The sequence below is a fragment of the Trachypithecus francoisi genome, unplaced genomic scaffold (assembly GCF_009764315.1).
Source record: "Trachypithecus francoisi isolate TF-2019V2 unplaced genomic scaffold, Tfra_2.0 Lachesis_group5, whole genome shotgun sequence".
Taxonomy (NCBI): Eukaryota; Metazoa; Chordata; class Mammalia; order Primates; family Cercopithecidae; genus Trachypithecus; species Trachypithecus francoisi.
In genome coordinates, this window is record NW_022681470.1 from 6,041,554 (window position 1) to 6,060,452 (window position 18,899).

Genomic DNA, 18,899 nt, shown 5'->3' on the forward strand with positions numbered 1-18,899 from the left:
TGTTCAGATTTGACAGCGCTACGCCACATGATTTAGTCTGGACTTAGCAAACACCCACCGATGACCGAGCTGCTGTAACCATGGAGTGCTCGTCAGCATTGCCCCTCTTCGCTCGTCTTTGTCTAGGCAGGATTCTCCTTTACTCTGATTGGAATTGCAGCCGTTTCTGCTCAGGTTGGAGGTGTGTGGACGCCGGCATGGTGCCTGCCTCCCCTGGGTCAGCTTGAGCTCTTGCTATTATTTCATTCCACAAGCAACACAACTCCTCTCAGTTTAAAAGGAAAAGAGGGTGAAACATAATTGAACATAGCAGTCCCCAGTACTTGCTTAAATGCTCAATGAGGGGCCTATGTTTTTAAGAGCACATTCTAGGGGAAATTCTGCAATTGCAAGCTGCAGCTCTTTCTCTCTTCGTGCTCAGTTTGGCTGATTTCCAAAGCACTGAGGCCAGCAATTGAGGGACTGAAATGTAATCGGTGGTGATACGTTGGTGCCACATGAAACATTCTCTGCCTCCAAAGGCTCTAGAGGCTGTGGGAAGCAGCACATCAGCGAGAGCTCCTGGCTGCTGGACTCCGCAGGGAGGGAAGGAAGACTGGTCGCAATGGTAAGAAACTCTGGAGTTTTCTACAGACCTAGTTTGTTACCTGGGAAAGAGTACGTAGGCTCTGCTGGTGAAAATGGCTGTTGGTAGCATGAGACTGAACAGTCACCTGAGCTCTGAGGCACTGTCCATTTTTTATTAGAAGGGCAGGAACACTCTTTTCACCAGAGCACTGATTTTTTTTTGAAAAATGATTCCTTTCATGTCAGAGGTAATGGTGCCTTGTAATTAATAAGGACTGTTTGCTGGGCTTTGCCAGGGAAGGACAGTCCTATGGTGACCTCAGAGGTAAACCCCGATTCATGTAGTCTCTGAAGTGTGCTCTTTCCTCTGAAAGTAATTGTAATTTCCATGAGATTCTTCAAAGAAATAGTTGTCTGGGTTCTCGATATGTTCGTGCAGGGGCACAAATCCGTTCATGCTTAAGCAGCTTGCTTTGAATCGTCGCCGTTGCTGTGAGCTTCACTGTTTACTGGAGGCATTAAGAATTACTAGAGCAAACTTCCACGTGATTTTTTTTTTCTTTTGAAACTATCATAGGCAGCAACAACAGGAACCCAAGTTTTCAAAGAAAGAATGATCTGACTTTGGAGGAAGTTTGTTTGATTCAAATCCAGTAAAGCAAACGTTGCCAGGGTGAGGTGATCCTTAATGTAAACATGAGGTCTTTGGATGAGGCTTTAGAATTCACCGTAGTAGTGACAATGTGCCTATCTCCTGGTCCCTGCTCTCTGCGTGTCTTTTCCGAGTGTCTCCTCCCAATCACCCATGATACGAGGAGGAAAACACGGGAGATGGGAGGAAGAACTGGCGTGCAACAGTGGGGCCACTAAACATTTTCTCGAAAGGATTAATGGACGAAGGCTGTTGATAATAAATAAGATTACATAACGTTGAGAAGAAAATAAAGCCTATTACTGTTGAGAGAGAATGCCTGAAATATACTTATTTGACTGCACAGCTGATGTGTGGGAAATGATTTTTCTGTTTATAATCCAGATGAATGAAGAGACTGGTGATGAAGGGAGGGTGGGAATTTTTAGAAGTGCCTTTCCAACAACTCAGAAAGGGGGAAATTGGAAACCAGATCTATGAGAATCATTCATCTCATTCCCTGCCTTCACGCACCACCCCTAGATCATTCCGAGGGACACAGACCAGAGAAATCACTGCCAAGACAAAGGTCAGATTTTTCCCGCTTTAGTTGACACCTGGTACCTCTTATCTCATCCATTTGAGCAGTTCTTAGCTGTTGAGAAGTCAAAATAAACTCACCTGTTTCTCAATCAGCAGGCTGGGTGAAAATAAATAATCCACATATGGAGCATGAGGATTAAATGGGACTCTGAGTGCTTTGAAATGTTTTGCCTGAATGCTTGAGGCAGAATCATTCCTTTCTTCCCTTCATTAGCCTGAGAACATTCCTTTAAGGATTACAAAGGACCGGGCTGAGATGCAGAGTCCCTCTCCCGCCAGCACACTTTGAGCGTGGGCATAAATATATGCATAGTGATATTCTTTTCCAGTATTCAGGGAGAAATGAGGAGCAGGTCAGGGGCTGAGATCATTGAAGTACTATCTGATGAAAGTGTATAGACCTCCAAAGAGAGTGAACTTCTCTTTGGGGTTGTGGGAGAGTGCGGTGGGAACTAACAGTGACTAACAGTGAGCTGTTTACATTCAGGCCATCCTCTGGTTATTTTCATTAATTACTGTTTAAAAGGTTGGGAAAAAAGTACCCAATTTTACATTACAATAAAAGCTTTGGTCTAAGTGAGCTCTTCTTAATGACAGACACTAAAATGGCAATGATTTAACAGGGAAGGCATTCTGGCCACCTGGCTTTTGCCTAGGCAAACATATTTCACCTTTCATTTTAGTAAGAGATCACTGACTGGAAGAGGAGTGAATCTATAGATTGGATTTTCATGAAGTCCTTTCCATGATGAAAAGGAAACCAATGATGTTTCTCATCACGCAGATATGATCAGTTATCTTACCCAGGAGAAAAGACACTCACTGTGTTTAAAACACTCTCCTTGACCTCATTAGAATCAGGAGCATGTCAGAACTTGCTGGGTTTTATACCAAATAAGCCAGCCCAGCTTGGGCTGTGGCCTCTGATTACTTTTAAAATTTTTATTTACAAATTTAAAGGAAATGCAAATAAGTAAATCCATATTACATAATTGCAGATGACTTTAAGTTATTTCAAAGCAAGGGAAATGTGTGGAAGTTCTCAATATTTTACAAATAGCGAGGACATAATGTGCTATGTGCTGAGTATTTAAACCCTTTAGGAATCCCCATTCTTGCTTTTAAGTACATATGTTAAAATTACTACCCCTGTTGCATTGAGGTAAGGCACACAGAGTTCTACGCTTTCCGAAGGGCACACGGCTAGTGAGGGGTAATGCCAGGGTGGGAATAAATGGCTGCTGGCTCTGGGGCCCTCACTCCTGAAACCACCTCCTCATACGGCCTTTCAAAGTAGAGAGGAAGAGCGCAGGAGCTAGACGGGTGCCTGACAGCAAGTCACAGAAACTTTCAGTGCCCCAGCCTCGACATTTCAACTCACCTTTGACATTTCTGTCTTCCTGTTCTTCCTTCCCGATGTCACCTGTCTTAGTTCTTCCTTCCCGATGTCACCTGTCTTAGTTCTTCCTAGTGTCACCGTCTTAGTTCTTCCTTCCCAATGTCACCTGTCTTAGTTCTTCCTTCCCGATGTCACCTGTCTTAGTTCTTCCTTCCCAGTGTCACCTTAGTTCTTCCTTCCCAGTGTCACCTTAGTTCTTCCTTCCTGATGTCACCTGTCTTAGTTCTTCCTTCCCGATGTCACCTTAGTTCTTCCTTCCCAGTGTCACCTGTCTTAGTTCTTCCTTCCCAATGTCACCTGTCTTAGTTCTTCCTTCCCAATGTCACCTGTCTTAGTTCTTCCTTCCTAGTGTCACCTGTCTTAGTTCTTCCTTCCTAGTGTCACCTGTCTTAGTTCTTCCTTCCCAGTGTCACCTGTCTTAGTTCTTCCTTCCCAATGTCACCTTAGTTCTTCCTTCCCAATGTCACCTTAGTTCTTCCTTCCCAGTGTCACCTGTCTTAGTTCTTCCTTCCCAATGTCACCTTAGTTCTTCCTTCCCAATGTCACCTGTCTTAGTTCTTCCTTCCCAATGTCACCTTAGTTCTTCCTTCCCAATGTCACCTTAGTTCTTCCTTCCCAATGTCACCTTAGTTCTTCCTTCCCAATGTCACCTTAGTTCTTCCTTCCCAATGTCACCTGCCTTAGTTCTTCCTTCCCAGTGTCACCTTAGTTCTTCCTTCCCAGTGTCACCTTAGTTCTTCCTTCCCAGTGTCACCTTAGTTCTTCCTTCCCGATGTCACCTGTCTTAGTTCTTCCTTCCCAGTGTCACCTTAGTTCTTCCTGCCCATGTCACCTGTCTTAGTTCTTCCTTCCCAGTGTCACCTGTCTTAGTTCTTCCTTCCCAATGTCACCTGTCTTAGTTCTTCCTTCCCAATGTCACCTGTCTTAGTTCTTCCTTCCTAGTGTCACCTGTCTTAGTTCTTCCTTCCCGATGTCACCTTAGTTCTTCCTTCCTAGTGTCACCTGTCTTAGTTCTTCCTTCCTAGTGTCACCTGTCTTAGTTCTTCCTTCCCAATGTCACCTGTCTTAGTTCTTCCTTCCCGATGTCACCTTAGTTCTTCCTTCCCGATGTCACCTGTCTTAGTTCTTCCTTCCCAGGGTCACCTTAGTTCTTCCTTCCAAGTGTCACCTTAGTTCTTCCTTCCTGATGTCACCTGTCTTAGTTCTTCCTTCCCAGTGTCACCTGTCTTAGTTCTTCCTGCCCATGTCACCTGTCTTAGTTCTTCCTTCCTAGTGTCACCTGTCTTAGTTCTTCCTTCCCAGTGTCACCTGTCTTAGTTCTTCCTTCCTGATGTCACCTGTCTTAGTTCTTCCTTCCCAATGTCACCTGTCTTAGTTCTTCCTTCCTAGTGTCACCTGTCTTAGTTCTTCCTTCCCAATGTCACCTGTCTTAGTTCTTCCTTCCCAATGTCACCTTAGTTCTTCCTTCCCAATGTCACCTTAGTTCTTCCTTCCCAGTGTCACCTGTCTTAGTTGCTTTGTCATTTGCTCATGAACACCTTATGTTCCCACTCCGACCAATGTCCCTTACACAGCTCTGTCTAACTGGGAGACAGTCTAATGTAGGGAAAGAGGATATAAAGTTGCTCAGACAGAGGGTTAAATTTCTTTTTTGTTTTCCTTTTTAGATAGAATCTCATTCTGTCACCCAGGCCACCTAGGCTGAAGTGTGGTGTCGCGATCTCAGCTCACTGCAACCTCCACTTCTGAGGTTCAAGTGATTCTCATGTCTCAGCCTCCTGAGTAGCCGGGACTACAGGCGTTCACCACCACACCTGGCTAATTTTTGTATTTTTCAGTAGAGACAGGGTTTTACCATGTTGGTCAGATTGGCCTCGAACTCCTGGCCTCAAGTCATCCACCTGCCTCAGCCTCCCAAAGTGCTGGGATTACAGGCGTGCATCACCACCACACCCAGTGTTCTTTATTTTTCTGAATTTTAATTTTTTATTGGTATAAATTTACGAGGTATAAGTATAATTTTGTTATATGCATAGATTGCATAGTGGTGAAGTCAGGGAGGGAGTTAAATTTCTATGTTACACTCTTGTGTGATTTTGGATGGTAATTTTAAAACGTTTTAATTCTTAGCTTTCTTACCTGGAAAATGGGAATAATGATTCTTACCTCCATTGGGTCATTGTGAAGATTACATTAATATGTTTGCGTAAAATAGAATGTTTAATTAGGAGACAATGACAAGGAGAAAAAATAGAAGGACGCTTTAAAAATTAGTTAAAAGATGATATGGATTTAAATTAGAATGGTAGAGAGAAAATGAAAAATAAAGTAGGAGATGACGTCAAAGAAAATCCACCTGCCCTGGCCACTGGTTGGAGGTGAAATGTGAAAGAGGAAACCAATGACCCTGGTATTTGAAGCAAGCAGCTTTAAAAAAAAAGTGAATAAAAACCCCCTCATTGTATTTCTTACATTACCTGGCATGCCACCTGTCTTAGTCTGTTCAGGCTGCTCCAGCAAAACACATCAGACTGGATAACATAACAGAAATTTGCCAGGCGCGGTGGCTCATGCCTGTAATCTCAGCACTTTGGGATGCCGAGGCAGGTGGATCGCCTGAGGTCAGGAGTTTGAGACCAGCCTGGCCAACAAGGTGAAACCCCATCTCTACTAAATATACAAAAATTAGCTCAGTGTGATGGTGGGCACCTGTAATTACAGCTACTCGGAAGGCTGAGGCAGGAGAATCACTTGAACCCGGGAGGCAGCGGTTGCAGTGAACTGAGATTATACCACTGCACTCCAGCCTGGAGGATGGAGCAAGACTCTGTCTCAAAAAGCAAACAAAATAACAGCAATTAATTCCTTATAGAGACTGGGAAATCCAAGATCAGGGTTTTAGCAGATTTGGTGTCTGGTGAGGGCCAACTCTCTGCTTAATAGATGATGTCTTCTCGCTGTGTGTTCACACAGTAGAATGAGCTCGATAGCTCTCTGGTGTCTCTTTTATAAGGGCACTAATCTGATTAGTGAGGGCAGAGCCTTCAAGACCTCATCACCTTCCATATGCCCTGCCTTCTAATACTAGCACACTGGGGATTAGGGTTCAACAAATGAGTCTGGGAGGTGGGGGAAATAAATATTCACATAAACCTTTCACATCGTAGGTTTTATATGGTGTTGAATGAATAAAGCATAAGTTAAGAAAAAGTCTGAGAGTCTATATAGTAGAATATATATATAACACATAGCTGTATATGATTTATATTATCTATTGGACTTTGAGTAGCAGGCTATAGGTTTCATGTCTTTAATATATATCACATATCAATAACTGTATAAGAGATGAGTCCTATGGCCTGTTCCCAAAGTCCAATGAGATATTTAGAAGTGAGTGACAATGTAGTGTATCCTAGGAGAAATATATATAATTATTGTATAAAGTAGGCCTTTGATTATGTTCCTGAGGAAAAGAAGATGGATCTAGAGGATCAGAGAAGGTTACATGCACCTATATTCCTATGTCCACAGGTTTCAGAAGTTTGAAGGTAATGAGTGAGGACAAATTAGATATAGTTAGAAATTACTAATGGCTACAATGCCATTTTCTTGATCATTGATAACCTGTAACCACACTGATCAAATGAATAGAAAGATGTGGAGGAGAATGAGTGCATACAAAATACCTCCCTCTTCCCCAGTCCTTGAAAACTAAAGCACATAGAATAAAGGTATGAGTGATTTTATTAATAGGGTGGATCTAAGATGCTATTGGTTGGAAAAAGAAGTATTGTGGTGACAAGTTTTGGGAAAGTGAATGTGTTGGTTGGCTTTGAGCTTCTCCTTGAAGATGGTGTCAAGAGCATTAGAAATTATGAATGACACATACCAACAATATAATGAAGATGAGGAATCTCATTCATTTTGCTGTGGTCTTATAGGAAGGAATTACTCTTGATGGGCTACAGGAAGTGCAAAGCTTAAAATAAGCAAATATGAGTTCTGTTCAAATTTTTATCCTATTGTTCAGCCTCATGGATACTGATGATTCATAATGGATGCTGCACAGGTCCCATTAGGTGAGAAGACACAAAAGCCACTATACAGAGACTGCTAGAGAAAATGCCATTGATGTGGTAGCCGATTAAGTCTGATGTTGATGGTAAGATCAATGCAATAGATGGAAGACCTAGGATAAATAATCTAATTAGCTGCATAGCCTAGAAATTAAATAGGTTCAAGATTGGAGGAAGTCTCTGGAGAGATGCTCATAGGATTACAAAAGAAGTGGTGTGGTTCATGTTGATAGCCTTGACTGCAACTTTAAATGCCTTCCTGTAAATGCGGACTCAAGAGTAAGATCAAAACTTTCTTAGGTACTTCAGGTTAAGCTACGATACGGTTTATGTTCACTCCTCCTTTCCATTTTCTTGTTTTGACATTCCTCATTCGTTACTTTTTGCCTTTGTCCTTCATCTCTAACTTCCCATCTTACTCCTTGGATTTAGCCATCCAGGAGGTGGATGATCTTCCCAGTTCACATCTTGGATCCCTAAGGACTCAGCTCTGGGCATCTGCTTATTGGCTCTATGAAGTATCCAGACTCCCTAAGACCCACCAACCAATTCACCGTCCTTGATGTGGCCCCCGCTCTATTACACATAGATGTAAGGAGAGCATATCTATTTGGAGAAATTTGTTGTTTGCATTCTGAAATTTGCCATGTTTGGGTTTATAGCTTGTGTTGCAAAAGTGCTTGATTAATTTCCTCTTTTATTTTACCACTGTGCTTATTTTGTTTTCAATAGTAAAAACAAAATATAAAATATATTTAATATATAATTAAAATATATCTTTTATAATATATAATTATTATTATAATATATAATATTTTATAATATATAATTTAAATGTCTTAAGAGATAGATAAAATACCTGATAGGGAAAAGGGGGGAATCACATCCGTATATACTTAAATCTCACTTTTTAACTAACTTCCGCCTTTTCCATAGGAATTAATATTTCTGATGGACAGTTTGGCTGATTTAATAAGTTCATAGAAAGTATGGCTTGTTAGCTTACGTGTTCTGTCATAGCAAGGGCAGGCCATATTGCAATGTTGCTATACCTAGGACTTCCCCAATTTTTGTTTATTCGGCATGGAGATTCCTTGCAAAACTGTGTTTACAACTTAAGTTTAGATTGGAGAATAAGGAATACCTGTTTATCCAATCTAGGACTTAGAAGAACTGCATGTCAAATTTGCGTGAAAGTGCATGAACAAATAATGGATTAATTTCTTAAGATTCTGAAAAATACTGTATACAAATTGATTTTACTGGTTTAGGATCATAAGTGTTTCCTTTCCCTGCCTCTCTTCTTTGTATGGAGTGTTGATTTACATAATCAAGGGTTTTTAAGTTAAAAGACTTTAAGATAAAGACATAAAAACTGAAAAAGTGCACAAATCATAAATGTACAGCTCACATTTTTGCAAAATGAACACAATCTTGTAATTAGCACCCAGCTCAAAGAATAGAACATCACTGGTTCCCCAAGCCATCATGTGACACCTCATGATCCTGATTTAGAATTCCTAATCAAGATCTGCTTATTTTTAAGCTTTCAATGCCCTTCTTTATTTTTTGTTTTAAAAAAAGAAGCAAATAATCCCATTTATGTAACAGTACCTCCATGGATGTAATGGATGTAATACCTGGATGCTACACGTAGATGGAAATTTTGAGGCACATGCTCACCACACTAGCATTGGTGGAATTTGAGAGATGTTTTAGAATTTCTTAGTTCTTTTTATTCTTATTTAAATAGAGTTTTTCATGACAATGAGTATGTGAAGTTTACAAAAAAAAAAAAGAAAGCATTTTTTAAGGAACTCTGGTGCTTTAGAATGTCTTTGGACACGCCTTTGGAATGTCTTATGATGGGCATTGGCCAGGGTATTTTATAAATCACTTGGCAACCAAGTCCATGCCCTAGACACTTTGTGCCCTTAGTGGGGAAGAGTTCTGTGCTCCCATGAGAGGTGCTCTAAGTTGTCAGCAAGAGGTGGCAGAGAATGCTTCACTCTTGGCTTTATACAGAAGCTTACAGCTGAGCTACTAAATGTACTGGAAACAGTTGCAAATAGCAGAGTTAAATTATAAATAGCAAAGATTACAGATATGTCACAAGTTAACTTTCTATTTATCTTTGTGTGGAATAAGTTTAATCAGAAATAATGTAATAGCCTGTCTAGGTCTTTCACATTGAGATATCACTGATACTTCAATTTTGGCAGAGGATCCATTTTAAAGAGTTGCCAAGCACCGTGGTGAGACCTCCTGGGTTCTGGCAGAAGGTGGGCTCGGTGGCTCCCCTGCTTAGGATGGCCCACCATGTTCCTCAGGAAAACCGGTGTCTGACTCCTTTTTTTCCAAAGCTTTCTATTACTGTTACTTTAAAATGTATCAAAGTGATATATATCCTTATGCACTCTAAAGTCAGGAAATATAAATTCTTATTTAATCTTAAGGGAAGATGAAAAAGGGCTGATTACTCTAAATCTGACTTATAACCGAGGAAACTAAGACAAGCTTAGCAAGCTAAATTAATTTTTTTTAGTTTTTTTCTGACTTCTAAAGAAACACATGGTAATTTCGGAAGATTCATAACATGGTGAAAAGAAAAATCATTTAGGGCTAACAACTGTTGGTTTTATGTAGACAGATATATAATCTAGCCTTTTTCATACACACACACACACCACATAACACACATACTAAACACATACCACACACAACATTTTTACTAATGGCAGTAGGTTAAATCTTTCATCAATTATATACTCACAGTATCCTGCATTTTGCTTCATAGCACTTATTACTATTTTAAATTGTTACTATTTATACTATTATCCTATTGTACTGTTGATGGCTAGCACCCTGCATGGTACATGTCGTATTTGTTGAAACAAACAGTGAATATTATACCTTCTGCTTAGTCCTGATTTTTTCAACTTATAATAGCTATTCCATACCAATAAATACAACTCACACAAATGTAACTTATCATTTTAATGGACATGGATGCTTTTCCAATTTTCCTTCCAAGTTACTATTTATAATAATGCTCAATGGGCATGTTTGTACATACAAATTTAAGCAATCGCCCAATCCAGTTCTCTTTGTATTTCACTCATACAGTATCAAGAGGGTGAGTGACCTGATTTTAAAAGTGTGAAGGAAAGTCATGGACAGAGCAGTAGGAGGAGGCAGAGTGAGGGAGGGGGAGAGATGAGTGTTTTCAGAAAAAACCTGGTGTTCTATGCTCAGCATGTGGATTGTGTTTAGTTGTGAGTTAAGAAGGCTGGAAGAGGAGGAAGAGAAGTCTGTGGATGAGTCTCTCAAGGTAGCAGGTGTCTTGTATCTCAGATCCCTTTTAGCTAAAATCTCTGTGATTCTGGGGCTGGACCCTTTGCAGGGCAAGGACGGTCTTTACAATTTTGCTCTTCATATGGTCCACTTGACCCTCATAATTGGTTAACTGCATTAGATGATGATAAATGGATTATAGTCTATACCTGATCAGTTTACAATACAGTCAGCCTGATGCTCAGTCTTTATTCCACATCAAGCACTGATGATTTAGGAACTACACTTAGGTGGGGTATAGCCTGCCCCACCCAGCATTCTAAGGGGTCATTCCAACCCCACAATGCAGAACAGCATTGTCAGCTGGTCCCAATGAATTCCCGTGACCAGCAACCAACTTTCAAGCTCCCATATACTTGGTGAAACCTTACTCCCTTCCACCAAGGTGACTCAAAATCATGCTACTGCCTAAAAAGGGATGAATAGAAATATCTATCTGAAAAAATCCTAAAATTCCTTTTATTAAGGAATGTTTCAAGTAATTGTCTAGTTTATCTCAGATTGAACTATATCCTGTAACTCCTTCTGCTTGCCAATATCTTGGGCAGGAGCTCCATTTATCCCCTATTCTATGTGTTAAGTGTTTCCAATTATTATGTACAGTGATATTTAAAGGATTAAAATATATACAAAAACACCCAACAGTGGACTTAGCACCCAGTAGGTATTTAGTACCTAACTGTAATTTGGAGTTTCCCAAACTGAGCCTTGGCCAGTGGAGAGCTTTCCCCTGCTTGCGGCTTACACTGTCCCTGTTTCTCTTTCTCTTAATACTTGTGGAGCAGGAGGATTTTGTTTCGTTTCGTTTCGTTCTCACACATTTATTTAGCACTTATTGCAGGCGTGACCCTTATTCTGGGAAAGTGGAGTTTAACAAAAAGTTTCCGATTTCATGGAGTTTTAATCCAGGGGAAGACAAGACAAATGCATTCGTTTATACCTGCAGCCCATCGTGTGCTTCCCAGAAAACTGGATGGCCAGATAGAACAGCCATTTCTGCAGAAAGACATAATCTCTCAACTTGATGGTAAATGCCTTTCTTTCTTCCTCTCTGGCTTCCCTCGTGTTTATTCACCAGCAGGTATTTATGGACTGCTAGCTCCTCACCAGATTCTATGCTCTTCTCTTTTTCCTGGACATGCGGCTAATCTTCATTTTCCCACTAGTGCCTGAGATCAGGCCAACTACATGTAGGCAGAAGTGATGTGGGCTCATTCCAGGCCTGCCCGTGAACGTGCCTCTGCGCTCTTTTCCCATTCTGCCGGTTGAATGGGAAACCCTGAGTGGCCAAGGTTACTTGGAAGCCATGAGTTGAACATGGTGAAGATAACCATCAGCCTCGGTCTCTGAATGACCCTGTTGAACAAAGCCCCCTTCCCCTACTCCTTCCCCACATGCAATTGACTTCACTCTATGTGAGCAAGAAATAAACTTTGCTTGTCTTTGAGCCATTCTACATTTTAATCTATTTGTTAAGCAGTGAGTGAGGTACCTTAATTTTATCAAGTCCCTGGTAGGTCTTAGGTGCTATGCCAGGTGGTGGGGATACAGTGGCAACCAAAATAAACATGTAAACAAACAGCGAACTAAACAATAATCATATAAACAAAACAGAAATATACATGTTCAGATAAGTGCAATGAAGGAAATTAACAGGGTGATAAGAGTGACAAGCTGGGGAAGGGGCAGCTGGCTGTAAACTAGACTTTGAATGAAGCATAAGTTTTGACTCCTAAATAGGGATTGTTGGTTAAATTCTGAAAGTAGGAAACTAATTATCAATCAAAGGAGGATACAGGAAAATTGCAGAAACCTAGGACAGCACCTGACTCCCCTTTTAACCTATTCCAAAATACTACTTCTGCAAATGGTTAAAAATTCCAAAAGGCCAGGTGTGGTGGCTCATGCCTGTAATCCCAGCACTTTGGGAGGGAAGGGGTCAGGAGTTCAAGACCACTCTGGCCAACGTGGAGAAACTCCATCTCTACTAAAAATGCAAAAATTAGCTGGGTGTGGTGACATGTGCTGGTATTCCAGGTACTCAGGAGACTGAGGCAAAAGAGTCGCTTGAACCCGGGAGGCGGAGGTTGCAGTGAGCCAGATCACACCATTACATTCCAACCTGGGTGACAAGAATGAAACTCCATCTGAGAATAAAAAAATTTGCCAGGCGTGGCAGCTCAGGCCTATAGTCCTGGCTATTTAGGAGTCTGAGGCAGGAGAATTGCTTGAACCCCGGAGGCAGAGGTTGCAGTGAGCCAAGACTGTGCCATTGCACTCCAGCCTGGGCAACAGACTCCATCTGAAAAAAAAGAAAAAAAAATTATATATATATATATATGTTATATATATTTTTAAATTCTAATGTGCAAACAACCATACATGCTGTCATGCCATCCCTGACTAGGGATTACCCCCAAGTGGACCTCATATACCTTGTGCATCCAGAGAAGAGTTTGTGGACTTTTAAAAAGTTACTTGTTAGTATCAGGCACCATAATCCAGGATGCCTATGAACGCCCCAAGACTCTTGTAACCTTCTTCACTATTTTGCAACCAATGGAATAAATGATAACTTAGACTCCCATAAAGGTAAACAATGGGAAGGGTAGAGAAAAGTGCAGATTTTTAAAACGAAAGGAAGAGGTAATGCTCCTCTATGATAGCACCATTTGTTGCTTAATGAGTCTGGAGCTTAGTAGCACAGCGGTGAGAGCATGCACTCAGCTCTGCCAAGCACTTGGTATGATGTGATCTTGGGCCCATTTCGTAATTTCTCTGTGCCTCAGTTTGTTTATAATCATAGCTAGTTCAAAGGGTGACATGAGAATTAGATGAGTTAATATTTATGAAACACTTAGGATATTGATGAAGGTGACACATAGTAAGTACTTACTTAGATGTTTGTAAACTAAATTCTTTTAAATTCTTTTTTTTTTTTTGGAGATGCAAACTTGCTCTGTTGCCCAGGCTGGAGTGCAGTGGCTGAATCTTGGCTCACTGCAACTTTGCCTCCCAGGTTCAAGCGATTCTCCTACCCCAGCCACCTTAGTAGCTGGGATTACAGGTGCATACCACCACACCCGGCTAATTTTTGTATTTTTAGTAGAGACAGGGTTTTTCCATGTTGGCCAGGCTGGTCTCGAACTCCTGACCTCAGGTGATCCACCTATCTTGGCTTCCCAAAATGCTGGGATTACAGGCATGAGCCACCATGCCCGACCTGTAAACTAAATTCTTACAGAGCAGAGATAGGAGGGTAAAGGATGAGGATGAGTGAACCGCAGGGCATCACTTCTTTGGCAGGAGGTGGGTGCCATGGTCATAGAATCTGCTGGTCACTTACTAGGCCCTAAAGAGAGGTGTGTGTGGGACATGCCAATAAAATACCGATCCACCCCAGTTACTTTCGCTTTAAATGTGTGTGATCTGTGCCATCATCACTGGTCTCCCTCCAGTCCCAACTAATTGTGGTCTCTTTAAGCACAGAATTTTGAAACAGTAGAGATCTTACAGATCATCTTGTACCTCCCCTTCTTGAGGATACGTAGGTCCCAGAAAGTGAAGTGTCATACCGAGATCACATATAAACCTCTGACAAAGGGGTTCAACGTTCAGGACTCCCCGGTTTGGCACCCCGATAACCCCATTCTCCCTTGCTGGGTCTAACCATACGTTGTCTAATGGTTTAGCTTCATAATCCAAATCCATAATTCCAAGAGGGTTCTTTTTGTTCTTTGAAATTTCTGGCTAACTTTTAGAAAATGTCTTAGAATAAATATTAAGTGTAATAGAAATATTTGCTTCCGTGGTAGTGGGTAGAACATGGTGCAACCTCCTGATGGTCTAAACTGTAAGATTTTTGTTTTCCAAAAGTTGAACACGAAGGCAGTGACAAGACACATTGCCAGTTAGAACTTAAAGCAGGTGGCCGGGCGCGGTGGCTCAAGCCTGTAATCCCAGCACTTTGGGAGGCCGAGGCGGGCGGATCACGAGGTCAGGAGATCGAGACCATCCTGGCTAACATGGTGAAACCCCGTCTCTACTAAAAAAAAATACAAAAAACTAGCTGGGCGAGGTGGCGGGCGCCTGTAGTCCCAGCTACTCCGGAGGCTGAGGCAGGAGAATGGCGTGAACCCGGGAGGCGGAGCTTGCAGTGAGCCGAGATTGTGCCACTGCACTCCAGTCTGGGCGACAGAGCGAGACTCCACCTCAAAAAAAAAAAAAAAAAAAAAAAAGAACTTAAAGCAGGTGGCACATGAGCTTGTATCCAAATCCTTAACCCTTTAAGGTGAGCATATTCTAAAAACTTAGCTCAGTAAACGTCAAATCTCTTTAAAATTAGCTGGTTGTCTTCAGTCATACTTTTTTTTGTCTGCGTCCTTTGGATAAAAGGCTTTTTGGGTCTGTGGATTTGAGCTATTGTCTTTAATAATTAACTTAGTTTTGTTGTAAAGATATTTTTTTTTTTTAAAAAAAGGTGAATTCTAAGAACAATGACATATTAAAACAGTTGCTCATGGAGATCTTGATATAAAATGACCCTACCACTTAAACATTTATGACAGGCGTGTGGACTCTGGAGGCAAGGAGATGAAAATGCAATTCTGAATGGATTTTTTGACGGGGCAAAAAGAATGATGTGATTGTGTTTCCAAGTGGAATGAATGCCATTTAGATGATTAGAGGACGAAAAATAAGATCTATGAAAGAAATGTTAAAGTAAATGGGATTATTTTACTTTGGAAATGGAGAAGCATAGAGGGATTTAATATGCATTTGAGTGCCTGAAGGATTGTTGTAGCAGAAGCTGGTGACCATCGAGTTTCCATTACTACCGTGAACAGAAAGAGGGGGTGGGGTTTTAATTGCACTGGGGATTTGGGTAAGACACAAGAACACTTTTCTGATAGGGAAGGCTATTAGATACTCTAATGGATTTTGAAAATTGTCAGACAACATTTTTGAGGATCCACTGTGTGCAGATCATTGTACTTGGGAATAGAGTTTTTTTTTCTCTACTGCTTTTTATAAGTAAGTCAGAGCCTTACCTTTCTGGGTTGGTTTCTATGAGATTCTACTTTAAGGCATAGAGTAGTCGTAATGATTTCTCTAAAGTAACTCTAATCTTATGCTTCCCATGTCAAAGGTAGAAAAGAACTAAAAGTAAGTACATTCTCATTACTTCTAGCAGTTACATACACACATAAATGTCAAGTCACCATAAACACTGAATTAGTGGATGCTGACCAATTGCTTTTATAGGAAATACAAGGCTAGGCTACTCCAAGCCTCTGGTCACATTTTTTTCAGCTGGTCAGTACATAACCTTGTTTTATGTGTGTTTCTGTTTAAAGACACCTTATTTGATATATATCGTTGGTTCATTAACACTGAACTCACAGCCAACAGTGCTATAACTTATGCCTGAACAAAGCTTATGTAAAACACATGTTTTCTCCATAAGGCACATCACAGCCTCCTGGCATTTAGGAACATTATACAGCACTTCAATGCTACACCTGGGGGACATTTTAAACAGCCTAATCACCAACAAAAAGCACACAGATGCTAAGACCTTGTGGTTTTAGCGTTCTAATAGATCACAAAAAGATTGTAGCAGCTGAGCTGAAAGGAGAGAGCAGAGTGTCACCTTGTTTGACGTCAGCTGGGAGTGCATGCACTAGGGACTCGGATTTTTCACCACTCTGCACATGACTGCAAATGACCATCAAAGCCCTGTGAGTATCGATTTTAGGGTTACAAAAAATTTTAGCAAGTAGGTGAATTTGCAAATAGGAAATCCATGAATAATTCGGATTGACTAACTACTGTGTGTTCCGACTTTTTGTCAAAGCAGTTATCTTCATTTCAATTTAATATAAACATCTTATTGTGCAGCTGTTTAAAAAGGGGCTGGGAAGTGGGGAGGGACAGCATCAGGAAAAATAACTAATGCATACGGGCTTAAAACTTAGGTGATGGGTTGATAGGTGCAGCAGACCACCGTGGCAAATATTTATGCAACAAACCTGCACATCCTTCACATGTACCCCAAACTTTAATAAGATAAAATTACATTGGGAGGCCGAGGTGGGTGGATCACAAAGTCAGGAGATCAAAACCATTCTGGCTAAAATGGTGAAACCCTGTCTGTACTAAAAATACAAAAAATTAGCCGAGCATGGTGGCGGGCTCCTGTAGTCCCAGCTACTCAGGAAGCTGTAGCAGGAGAATTACATGAACACGGGAGGCAGAGGCTGCAGTGAGCCGAGATTGCACCACTGCACTCCAGCCTGGGCGACAGAGTGAGACTCCATCTCAAAAAAAAAAAATAATAAAAATAAATAAAACAAAAAACAAGGGAAGTCTGAATAGACCATAGGTAACATATGACAATGAATTCATGTCTCAGAACACCATCTATATGATGACAGCTCCTACATAGGTATCCCCCTCCCCAGCCTCTTCATTGCTTTCCGACTCATATATCTATAGCCTCCTTGGCATTTCAACTTGGAACTCTGCTAGGCATATCAAACCCACCATGTCTAAAACAATGTCTTGATCACCTCTCCTGTCCCAGGCTTGCTTTTCCCCTTTCAGTAAATAACAACTCTCTCTTTTCAGTAGCTCAGGCTAGAAAGCAAAGTCTCCTTAAAGTCTCCTTGGCTCTTTTCTCTTCCACTGCTGACTTGCAGTCCATCAGCAATTCTTGGCAGCCCAACATTCATGAGGTATCCAGAAACTGACCACCATCCACCATTTCTACCGACGCTGGTCCATGCCAGCATCACCTTCTGCCTACACTATGGTAACTGTGTCCTAATGGGTCTCCTTGTTTCCAGCCTTGCTACCTGCAGCTTCTTAGCATAGCAGTCAGAATGATCAGTCTTCTGAAAGGTACATCTTGTAGGTCCCTCCTCCACTCTCGACTTACTAGCAGCTTTCCATCTTACTCAGAGTAAAAGCCAAATGTTTGACCAGAGGCTACAGGAGCCTATGTAATCTGCCTTCCTCCTCATTCTCTGACCTCATTTTCTATCACTCTCCCTTACTTACTCCATGGCAGTCATGGTGACCTCCCGCTGCTCCTCAGTGTGGATAATCACACGCTGGTCTCAGGACCTCTGCATGTGCTCTTCTTTCTGTCTGGGCGACTTTCCTCTGATAGCTGCTTGATCTTGTCTTGAGGCCACTACCGAAATATCCTCACATAAAGCAAGCTTCCCCCTCCCCATACCCTGCTTTAAGTTTTTAGAATAATACGTATTACTATCGGATACAGTACATATTTATTGGACCCTGATGTGTCCTGTGATCCCCTCTACTAAGCATTAGCTTCTCCAGAGCAGACATTAGTTTGTTCACTGCTGTGCCAAATGTCTGGGTCAATGCATTGCTCCTAGTGGGTATTTGATAAATATTTATTGAATGAATAAATAGATGAATAACTACAGAACAATATCCTCAATATATTAAATGGAAAAAAATAAGTTGCGGAACAGTATGTTTAGATTGCTGTATTTGCATAAAGAAGGAGCCAGCACAAACATGTCTATTTCTCTATCCTAAGATTAAATATGAGTTCCGAGGAGTGCACAAAAGCCTGGCAAGAATGGCTGTCCTGAGAGGGGAATTCTTTCAAAGGTGAGATACATAAAGTCACCATCATTGTTGAGCATAAGCTATGTTTTATGAAAGAATCAGAACTTTAGGGGACCAGAATGTATTGCCCCATTCCTGCAGAATAAGGGCTCTCAGTCAGTTCCTTTTTGCGTTTTTTCCCCTCCATTGTTTTGTGTATTTTTGATAGCTTCTCTTTATTATAAGAAAAAAGGGGCCGGGCGCGGTGGCTCAAGCCTGTAATCCCAGCACTTTGGGAGGCCGAGACGGGCGGATCACGAGGTCAGGAGATCGAGACCATCCTGGCTAACATGGTGAAACCCCGTCTCTACTAAAAAAATACAAAAAGCTAGCCGGGCGAGGTGGCGGGCGCCTGTAGTCCCAGCTACTCGGGAGGCTGAGACAGGAGAATGGCGTAAACCCGGGAGGCGGAGCTTGCAGTGAGCTGAGATCCGGCCACTGCACTCCAGCCTGGGCGACAGAGCGAGACTCCGTCTCAAAAAAAAAAAAAAAAAAAAAAAGAAAAAGGGTTGACATTTTTGGGTCATTGTGCTCCTTGCCATCTGCCACGGAAACTTTGACATGGGAATGAGAGAGGCACCATGTCCAGTCGGCAGGATTCCGAGTGTGATTTTTAAATCTA

At 41.5% G+C, this 18,899-nt stretch overlaps 1 protein-coding gene across 1 annotated transcript in view; it reads left to right on the plus strand.

The window, feature by feature from the left end:
* The first annotated feature begins 334 nt into the window (after positions 1–334).
* The window catches only part of PLD5 (phospholipase D family member 5), a 356,225-nt gene continuing 337,660 nt past the window's right edge, over positions 335–18,899 (plus strand). The window contains exon 1 of the mRNA XM_033197381.1: positions 335–607. Within this exon, the coding sequence (XP_033053272.1) occupies positions 605–607 (3 nt within the window). The 5' untranslated portion in view covers positions 335–604. The remainder of the gene's footprint in view (positions 608–18,899) is intronic.